The 10,863-nt window shown below is 48.3% G+C and overlaps 1 protein-coding gene across 2 annotated transcripts; it reads left to right on the top strand.

Annotated features, from left to right (window-relative positions):
- Positions 1-438: 438 nt before the first annotated feature.
- On the top strand, positions 439-10,141 carry LOC133051659 (holocytochrome c-type synthase). Of its 2 annotated transcripts, none has more exons than XM_061136243.1 (7): positions 439-598; positions 1,181-1,327; positions 3,675-3,826; positions 4,606-4,703; positions 5,526-5,645; positions 7,799-7,885; positions 8,653-10,141. In XM_061136243.1, exons 2-7 carry the CDS (start codon positions 1,213-1,215, stop codon positions 8,849-8,851), a joined length of 771 nt encoding a protein of 256 aa, XP_060992226.1. In that variant the 5' UTR covers positions 439-598; positions 1,181-1,212; the 3' UTR covers positions 8,852-10,141. The 2 variants fall into 2 exon arrangements, with proteins under 2 accessions (XP_060992226.1, XP_060992225.1); XM_061136242.1 differs by having other exon boundaries at positions 4,606-4,754.
- The last annotated feature ends 722 nt before the right edge of the window (positions 10,142-10,863 follow it).

Below are 10,863 nucleotides of genomic sequence, written 5' to 3'. Positions count from 1 at the left end.
TCCATTGGGTCGCAAAGAATCGGACACGACTGAGCGACTGAACTGAACTGAAATCCACACAACCTATTAAGAAGACCTGCGGAGCCGAGAACTTTTGTTCATTTCTGGACCTCCAGATTCGGCCACAGCTCTGCATACCTACTGATGTTTCTTGAGTCATTACTATAATTAAAACTGACGGGATACAACTTAAAAGGTAGAAATTTTAAAACTCTTCCAATGCAACGCCTCCGCAGCTTAAAGCGCCTCGCCCTACGGAAAGTCTCTGTTCAAGCCGAGGGGGCTCTGTCGGCTCCGCCAGGAGGGGCGGGGCCAGAGAAGGGCTTTACCTTTATAGGCCGAGGAGGACCGGAGGGGCGGGGCCTACTCTATCGTGATGGACAGAAACCCTCCCCCTTCTGCCGGTGCGCCCGCCTCCCACGTGCCCGGAAGTCCTGCCTTCGGAAGAGGAAGTAGCGGCGTGAACGAGAGCCGGCGGTGACCCGGGCAACAGCGGTGACCGAACGAGGGGAGGGGAAGGTGGTGGCGGCGGTTTGCTGCCACTCCGTGCCGGAGTTGGCGGTTAGAGGCGGGACCGGCAGCCGGGTACAGGAGTCAGGTGCGGAGGGGCAGGCTGGCTGAAGCAGAGGCCGGGGGCGGTGTCTGGGATCCCGGGACTCGACAGTGCCACGCGCGGGGACCGTGCGAGGAAGACTGCGGCCGCGCTGTGCCCTCCGCTGACCTTTCCTTCCTTCTTCGCGTCTCTTTTCTGCGCCATACTCTTCCCAGCCCCCCAGCCCCTTGCCTACCCCTAGTGCCGCGGGTCTAGCCTGGACTCGGTGGGCTTCCTCTCTCATCGGATCACCACACCTCGGGACCCTCTTTCCTCCAACCCCAGCCTACAGCCCCCACGCTATGACATGCTTTCTCAGGGACCGCCTCACTTCACCCGCCAAGTCCGCACACCCTTAGAAACGTCCCCCAAAAGGTGTAGATTTCACACTAGTATGTCCCAAAGGGGGTGATCTCTTAAAGCTGTCCCTCATCAAAGTGGAGGGCGAAGTGGAGCCCCTGCCCAGTACATTTCTATAAAGGTGACAAGAAGGAAAAACAAGGGTTGGCCAGATTAAGAATACTAAGAGAGTAGGGGGAACCCAGGCATCAAGCACTCATCTCTCTGGTTTGGCCCGTGTGAATTTAGAATCGCTTGGATTCAACACTGCGAGTCCCACCATGGGCTTGTCTGCATCCACCCCTGCTGCTTCAGTTCAGACCTCTACCCCTGCTGCTTCAGATCAGACAGCAGCCCCAACGTCTGGATGCCCAATGCATGAAGGGAAAGTGAAAGGTAATGGACCATTTATCTAGAAGATAAAAAGAGAATTCTCAAAAAGAACTCTGAGGAGGCGGTATAGCATGCTGGTGAGGCTCCTAAGGCCTGGGAGTGGGGTGACCTGGGTTTGGTCCTTCTGTTGTTACTTACAGGGTATGTGACTGTAGACAAATTACTTCTCTTAAGTCTCAACCCATCATCACCTGTAAGCTGAGGATATAGTATTGCCCAGGGTTATGGTCATGACTGAGATCATGCATAAGCGAGGAGGGATTGCTCCATACATCAGCCCCCACTCCACCAATTTGCTATTGTCTACTTTAGTGGGTTTTTAAGCTGGGGAGGCAAGCCCCCCTCAGCCCAGAGGACACTTGGCAATGCCTGGAGGCCTTTCTGCACGTTGTAACTCAGAGGGGAGGATGCATCTAATGAGAAGACAGGAGTGCTGCTAAATATCTTACAATATACAGTGCAGACCCTGCAACAGACAGTCACCTGGCCCCGGATGTCGAGAGTGCCCAGGCTGAGCAGCTTTGGTCTAGATCACGTTGTCTTTCTTTATCCAGACAGCTTTACTCCTCCCTCTGGTGGATTACTCTCTGTGTAAAAAATAAGTCATTGTCTGATGGACTTGCTGTTCATTTTTTTAGTGCAAAAGTGAGACTTGAAATGCTTTCCTTTTTCATTGGTCCACCTGCTGCTTTAGATTGTCTTTGTAAAAGTATGTCCTGAATCCACCAGATGTGTGACTTCTTGTTTCCAGACATGAGGGCAGGAAGCAGTTAGCATGCTTACCTAGTGCTGACACTTCCTGTGTTATAGCTGTTCATCCCTTTGATGGGCCCACAAGAATTTGCTCCCTGCCCACCCTGTGCCAAGCACTGAGTGGTTTTGTGTTTTTTTCCACTGAGAGAACAGCAGTGTCTAAAACAGACAAAAATCCTTTGCCTAGTGGAGTTTACATTCTCATCCTCAAAATCCTGCATGGTACGTCCCCCCCTCCCCGACACCCCTTGTTTCGTAGTTAAGGAAACTTACAAGTCACACAGCTAGTAAGTGGCAAAGCCAGCGAAAATTCTGGGGCCTTGAATAAGGACCAGTCCAGAGCTCTAGGGCTTCTCCTTACAGGCAGAATGGAGGCAGACTTGGAAGAAGCAGGTGTGTGTCTGTTCTGAGCATCCCCAGAAAGCCACACAGTCCTGTCTAGGGTCTGATTTCATTCGCTGTGTTCCTAGGAGAGCTGTCAGATGAATTTGCATTAGGAAAGAAGATGGGTATCTGTAGGAGACTGAAGGGGCTACTGGTTCTCTGATATGAAAAACGTAAACAGGATTTTCTTTCCAACACCAGTTGGGACCAGTGCGCCAGAAGAGACTGGCGAGGAGAGGGGTGGAACAAGTCTCCCTCCACTCCTCAGTAGATAGCTCTGCAGGGTCCTCTCAGAGGACCTTTTGCGTGTAGGGCACCCAGAGTTCAGTGTCTCCTTGGTGTTCACTGCTGCTGTCTAAGATAAGGGTTCCTTTACACCAGCTGTGTCTTCCTGGGCCATAGCTCTCCCCTTGCCTGCCCACCTCCTGTGTCTATACCGCCTTCCCGGCCCGCACACTTGTTTCCAACTGCACCCGGGATCCTTGGGCATTGACTCCCCCACCTGCTGCTGTTCTCGAAGTGGCATCTGGATCCCATGTGGACTGGGGGACGTTTTCTTTAGTGGGTGACTTTGCTTGATGAACTTGCTATCCCCTGACAGCGAATCGCGCCTCAGCCAAGTGGTCTAGTTTTCGTCCTAGAGCAGGACACAAGCACAGCAGCATCCTGAATCTTCTCCACGACCCTTTTGGACGGCTCCTCTGCTCATTTTTATCTCCTGTTCCCAGTCCCTGAGAGAAGACGTCCATAATGAAAGCCTGGCCTCCTGTGCCCTGGTGGGAGTTGGGTCTTGTCTGGAACTGGGGAATAGAAAAGTCAGGGAGACCCATTCATGGGGGGCCCTGCCCCCAGAGGTACCTCAGTAACAGCTCATAGCAATTCCCTGCTCCGTTTCCTAACACCCTGCTGTGGGCAGTACCTACTCTTGCCAATGCTGAGACTCTGGGGCTTTATTTTTCTTGGGGGAATAACACAATAGGAGAATGGGTACCCATTTCTCTTCTGAGGGGAAGGTTAATTTATGGAGCCTCTTCCTGGTCTGTAGGATGTTAGATTGTCGGCCGGCTTAGCTCTTGGTAGCTGTGACCAGTAGAATCCTGACTTTGGCTGTGCCGGTGATCCCTGGTCAGACATTTGACTTTTCGGGGCCCAGATTGAGAGCCAGATGTCCTGCCTTTGTGGTGACGGTGTTTTCACCCTTCGTCTCCTTCAGGCTGTCCAGTGAATGCCGAGCCATCGGACTCAACCTGTGGGAGCAAAACGAGCTCTATGCCTGCACACCAGGAGCGTGCCTATGAGTACGTGCAGTGTCCCATAACCGGCGCCAAGGCTGGGAACAAGGAGAACCTGGATCCCTCTAACCTGGTAATCCTCGACCAGCCCCTCGCCCGGAAGTTTTTAATGTAGGATGCTCTTAGAGGCTCCCTAACTACAGGCTGCTAGGATTGATCCTTCCGTCCTTTTAAAACTGAGAGTCTGATTTTCCATCCATAGTGAAAAATCTAGACTGTGTCACTAAGTGTAGTTTCAGAGCGCGCCTGGGAAAGCCATGGGCTGTCCCTAAGCGCCAGAGCAGACTTACCTGGAATCAGCCACACCAGAGGATGTTGCTTTGGAGGTAGAGTATTTGGTGGGCAGGAGATCTATTAGGAGCATGGCTAGAATTTGGAAAGGTGTTGCTGGTTTGGAGAAACATCATAGACACACTGCAAGATTGGGGTGCCTCTTAGGGCACAGCTGGGTGCCAGCCACGTGTGACCGCCAGTGACAGAATGCTATCAAGAAAGTGGTGGTATTCTGTTTGGTATACATATCAATACACATACACATCTATCGCCCCATATTTTCCAGAAATTTGTAGCAGTGCCTGCCCATCATGGTATTAGTTTTTCTTTTCTAATCCTTGAGAAAGAGACCAAGTGTTTGACTGTAGCATGTATTTACCATTTATGTGAAGTCAACAAAGAAAAGATTTTCTGTGCTCTGACTCTTCACAACTGAGAGTCCTGAAACTGATGTCGCTGGTTTAATAAGGAAACTGAGCTGTGTATGTGATGCCTTCCTTGCCAGGAAGTAATTATGTTGCTTGTTTCTACTTTGTATTTCCAACCTTTTTTTTTTTTAAACCCACTTATTTTACATAGATGCCACCTCCTAATCAAACACCAGCCCCCGACCAGCCGTTTCCACTATCTACTGTGAGAGAGGAATCGTCTATTCCGAGGGCAGATTCAGATAAAAAGTGGGTTTATCCTTCTGAACAGATGTTCTGGAATGCGATGTTAAGGAAGGGGTGAGTGAGTGAGCATATTCCTGAGGCTATAAATTTGCTTGTGAATCTACCCTTTTTAACATTTAATTTTTAGATGAATCTAATCTAAGAATTAAATGTTAGAGGTTTTATCCCCCAGGTGTACAGTAAATTTTTATACTAACCAACTGATTTTTCAGACTTAACCAGAATATAAGTGCAATGTATTAGGATTCTCCAGAGAAACAGAACTAATAAGATATATATATCTTACTATATGTATAGAGAGATTTATGGTAAGGAACTGACTCATAGTTATGAAGGTGGAGAAGTTCCACAATCAGCTCGGCAGGCTGGAGACCCAGGAGAGTCTATATTTCAGTTCAGGTCCAAAGGCAAGAAGAGAAACCAATGTCCCTGTTGGAAGGCAGGCAGGCAGAAGGAGTTCCCTCTTGCAGAAGCTCCGCCTTTTTGTTCTTTTTGTTTTGTTTCAGCTTTTAGAGCTGGGCCTTCTCTGCCCATTTAAATGTTAATCTCATCTAGAATAATGTTTGACCAACTATCTGGGTACCCCATGGCCCAATCAAGCTGACACATAAAACTAACCCATCACAGCCAGTAAGTTTTTTTAAGCACCACTGCTACATAAAATACGTAGAAAAGGGGAATTTGTGATACTAATTGAAAAAGTGTCACTTGAAAAATCGAGGGATCCTTGATATTTGGATAAACCGGATTTTTGGTGACATAGTGAAATGAATACATGGCATTCTCAGTAATCTTTGTCAAGTTTTACCAAATGTTCTTTCCTAGGTGGAAATGGAAGGATGAGGATATTAGTCAGAAAGACATGTATAATATCATTAGGATTCACAACCAGAATAATGAGCAAGCTTGGAAGGAGATTTTGAAATGGGAAGCCCTTCACGCTGCGTAAGTATTTTCGAGAGCTTAAAAAACCATTCTTCCAGCATCATCCTGATTTCATAGCTGCTTTCTATGAAAGAAATACAGAAGAGCTTTAGTCCAACACTGTGCTATTCTATTAAAACATTTTAGATAGCAGGCCTGTCTCAGTGACTTGGTGACAGACTGCCCCACTCAGCCATGTAAAATGCCAACTATTAAATTATGCTCGTGGGTTCAGTGAGTCCCAAGTGCAGAAAGGACAGAGCAGGGATGGCTGGTCTCTGCTCCCTGATGCGTGGGGTCGCAGCCACCAAGACTTAGTGGTCAGGGATGGCTGGACAGCTGTGGGCTGGAAGCCTTCGAAGGCCCCATTTACTCCCCTGGTAAGTGATACCATGCCAGCTCTCAGCTAGGACGCCTGCACATGGCCTCTAACTGTGGCTGCTTTGGCTTCTTCACACCATGGTGACTGGGTTCCCAGAGCTAGAGTTACAGAAAGCTCCAGGGACACTGCATCTCTGTGATGACCGAGTCTGGGAAGTCCCATGGTGTCACAAGCCTGCCCAGATGCAAGGGGAGCGGCTTAGACCCCAGTTCTCAACAGGAGGAGCATCACAGTCCATTCCAGGCAGAGCACAGGGGCTAGAAACTCTAGAATGCTCTCTGCCCCAAGGGAGCTGGGAAAGATTTTGTTCACACAGCAGCATGTATTGAATCCCCATCAGGAGTAAACATCAAGAGGCATCTTTGCACATGATCATTTTTCTTGGGGAGATGAGGCTTCCCTGGTGGCTCAAATGGTAAAAAATCTGCCTGCAATGCATAAGACCCAGGGTTGATCCCTGTGTCAGGAAGATCCCCTGGAGAATGGATTGGCAGCCCACTCCAGTATTCTTGCCTGGAGAATCCCATAGTCAGAGGAGCCTGGTAGGTTGCAGTCCACGAGGTTGCAAAGTTGGACATGACTGAGAAACTACACACTTTTTCTCTGGGAGACCAGCTAAATGCAGTTGTGAGTTAGTGGCGATGGGCCATCAGTCTGTTCAGAGCCCTGGTCCTCACACCTGAGCTGCCTCAGCATCACCTAGGGGTTTGTTGGAATACTGAGCGCTGGGCCCCGCCCCCAGGGTTTTTGATTCAGTCGATCTGGGGTGAGCATTTCCAGAATGGTGCCTGTTTGAGGGCTCCACCTGGAGAAGGGTAGGGGATGGAGCATGTCTCCACGAAGCCAGATGTCATCATGGCTGGTGGCTCATGTTTTTAATTCATGGCAAAATGTGATTAACTTCTTGGACAAAATCCACTTAATGTGGAGACCTATGCTGCAGGTGTGCTGTTGTTAAAGCTGAGAATGAAAGGAGCTTGGCTAGTCCTTAGCTGGGGGCCCATCACACGTGGGATGCTTTGCTCCATCCCAGTTCATTAAAGAGACCTGTCTAGGCCAAAGCCTGTCTTTCCAGTGACAGCAGCTGCCAAGACAAGTGGCCTCTTGTATTTTCCACTCCCCCTGCAGGGGACAGTGCTGTGTGCCTTATGCCAGATGACCAGGAGACTCCCCCTGCCCCACCCTGGGCCCCCGTGAGTTTGGGGGTGGGGGTTGGCAGGGCATCTAGAAAGTTCAAGCCCAGGGTCTGCCCAGAGAGTGAGTAGATTGTCTCAGCAGGACCTTGTTCCCCCACCCATCAGCTTGTGTACAGTTATTTAAAGAGATGGTCCAACACTGATTACATTAGTTCCTAGGGAGAGCAGCGGTTTTCTTTCTTCATGAAGGTTGCTTGTTGGTTTCAAGCGAGAGAGGCGCATAGGGTTTTCTTAACATTCATCTGGAAAAAAACCCCAGCTGCTCTTTGTGCAAGAGGAGAGTTCCTGCCTGATACCTGACCTTTTTTCCTGCGAGTACACCATGTGGACAGGCCCTGACTCCCGACTCCTGCCAAAAGCAGCAGATACTCAGAGGGAAGGAGAGGGAGTGGCATGCACTTGATCCAGAAGTTAAAGCACAGTATTTTTTTTTAAGCAAATAGGGATATTTCTGTGAGGTTTTTCAAAGTTACCTTTCTCTAATATTATGTAAAATGTATACAGAAAAATGTGTGTCATGGAGAAACTGCAACGTTCGTTCTGTTTTTCAAGGGAAAGAGAGTTATCTTAATAGATATTTCTTTGGGGATTTCTAGTGAGTGTCCTTGTGGTCCATCCCTGATCCGGTTTGGAGGCAAAGCGAAAGAGTATTCGCCACGGGCAAGAATTCGCTCCTGGATGGGGTGAGTGTCTGCAGAAATGTCCTGTTCCTGAGGTCACGGTCTGCTTGCTCTTGGCATTAAAACCAGGCAGTCGAAGAACTGCAGTGCCGTCTTGTGAACCAAGCTGCAGACCTCTTGTGCTCCCTCCAGGTGGCGCTGGCGGGCAGCTCGGGGTTCCTTCCCATCGACTTCTCATAGGCCTGACCGGAGTCACCTTCTCTGTTCTTGCACTGTCCCCTCGCTCCTCCCACACTCCGGCTCTGTCCGCCTATGCACACCACACTCCCTGTTGTGGGGTTCACAGCTCCCACCTGCTTCCCTGGTGGTAAAGAATCCGCCTGCCATGCGGGAGGCCTGGGTTCGATCCCTGGGTTGGGAAGATCCCCTGGAGAAGGGAGAGGCTACCCACTCCAGTATTCTGGCCTGGAGAATTCCACGGACTGTATAGCCGATGGGGTCGCAAAGGATCAGACACGACTGAGCGACTTTCACTTTCCCTGGCATTTCTGCAGGTGCCGAGCTGACCTCCCCAGCCTGGCTGTGCTTCCTGCCACTGACCTTCTTCCCTTGTAGCAGATGAGCTGTCTGCTGATGGGGGCGCCTCCCGCTTTCCAGCCCTACCTTCCCGCAGCACTGTGGACCGTGCTTATCGGAGTCTCACCTCTCATCCGAGGTGGACTCCGAGAGCCGGCCTCCCCACACAGCCCCCTGCTGGCTTTCTTGCCGCCCAAACCCCAGCTCAGCATCGCACAGGCGTGGTAACCCCCGCCAGCATGTCTTCATTCCAGGTACGAGCTGCCTTTCGACAGGCATGACTGGATCATCAACCGTTGCGGGACGGAAGTAAGATATGTCATTGACTACTACGATGGCGGTGAGGTCAACCAAGACTACCAGTTCACCATTCTGGACGTGCGGCCCGCTTTGGATTCGCTCTCGGCCGTATGGGACCGGATGAAGGTGGCCTGGTGGCGCTGGACTTCCTAAGCACTTCTTTGTCAGAGATGAGAAAATAGAAACAATTTTTTTTTTCTGAGAAGTACATTAAACTATTTTCCCCAAACTGAATTGCACTCCTGATGTAACAGGGATGTCTAGGGGGTCACCCTACCTTCTATGCCACTTAGCAAAGGGTACTCAGCACGTGCTCTTGAGTTCTGTTTGTACCTTACAGTTGACGGCACATCATTTTAAGTTTTCTTCCCATGTAGAGAAGTGGTAGGCCCTTCGAGTTTTTCCTTTAACTGCAGTATTGTCTGTGTATTTGATCTAAAAAGTCTAAACTTCTGCAAAAGACCTTTGCTGAAAATACGAAGAGAGCTGCTCTTTTCCCTCCCTGTTTTATTTTTTTTCCCTCCCTGTTTTAAATACTGATGCATAGATCTGAAAGCCCACGGGATGCTCAGCTTTGACCTGGTCCAATATTTTATTTAAAAGTGTTCTGTTAGGCTTTTTTATACAAGTTACCAGCATTTCTCAAGTCCATCTAATATAGTGGTGACCCCTGAAGAAAATACAGCCACACACTGGCAATGTACTCAGCCAACCTGAGGCGTGTGTGTCTTGCTCTCCAAATTCTTGCTGTTGTGATTTTTTTTTTCAGACTGGACCTTGATCCAGAATAATTTCAACTCCCCTACAACTTGATGGCACACGTGTGTTGGGAGTATATGTCTTAACTTTTTAAGTATTTTCCTTTTAATTCCCATTGTTCTGACATGTAACTGTGTTCCATGTAAGCAGGCTTCACTGTTCTGGTATTTGACAACTTACTCCCATTCTGGAGTTCATCCCTTCCCCTGCCTAAAGCCTTCCTCTTGTCCACCTCGCCTGAACCTTGAAGGTCTGGCTGAAGTCACAACGCTAGGGATGGTCCTGCTCTAAAACATGGTATTTTATCCATTGCTAGAATTCACAAGGAGAATATTTTTCCCAAATGTAGAATGGTTACATCAGCTCACTCTCCGTTCACATCTGTTTTTTAAGGGACTTCTAAGTTTACCACTGAAATTCTTTGTATCAGTCACCCACACACTGGTTGTTCAACTTAAGCAGCATGATATGACTGTTGGTGGTTTTTGTTTTAAGTGTTTATAGTATTAACTCATTTATCCTGAATATCGTGGAGTTAAGTTAGTACATGAACTTAGCAGTCTGGAGTGATTCATTTGGTATGAATGGTGTGTCTGTGTGGAGTTTCAAAAATCCAACAACCTTAAACTATGTTTCAAAATATTTGTGTATTTTCAAAGAAAATAAAACTGATACTTAACAGGTTTTGAAAATCTATTAAGAGTGATTTTATACTTCATCAGACAGAAATAATCTTTACAGAAATCGGCTACAGTCTTTCTGCTGGAGGTAGCCATTTTCGTCATTGAGCACATACTTTTCATCTGCTGAGGAAAGGAGTTACTGTTGGCATGTTTTTTGGTCCTAAATGCCATTGAGTAAGTACAGGTTAAGGCATTATTATGAGAAACCAAGTGTTGTATCTGGAAACTGAAAATTGAGCCACAGGTGGGGAAGCACCCCTTTTTAAAGGATTCTAATATTTCTTGAGAAAAACCACCTCTAAAATAAACTGTCTTGTGAACCTGATGACAAGATACACCCTCCAGCTGGGGAGAAAAGGCTACAGCCTATTGGATGTTAGAGCTGCTTGGTGTCTAAATTATACTTGACCAGATCCAGGGATCAATACTCTGTTCTGATAGGAGATTCCATTTATAACTTGAAATCATTTTGGATATTCTCCAGGCTTTTAAGGTACGTCTCTCGTCATAGGCTATTGAGGATTAGAACAAAGTACTGCACTGGAGGCTAAGGATTAGCAAACAAGGTGGGGGTGCCAACTGGGACTGCAGATGAAAATGTAGTAGTGTTCCTAGTAGTGCCCTGACTCCCATCCACTCATGAAATGTTTATGACACTCTCCATCCTGTCGGGAACACAAAAATGCAAAAGGTCCAGCCCCCACCTGCAGGGGACTCATAACC

The sequence above is a fragment of the Dama dama genome, chromosome X (genome assembly GCF_033118175.1).
Source record: "Dama dama isolate Ldn47 chromosome X, ASM3311817v1, whole genome shotgun sequence".
Classification (NCBI taxonomy): domain Eukaryota; kingdom Metazoa; phylum Chordata; class Mammalia; order Artiodactyla; family Cervidae; genus Dama; species Dama dama.
Note: the sequence above shows the minus strand (reverse complement) of the source record. Positions and strands in the feature narration are given on the sequence as shown.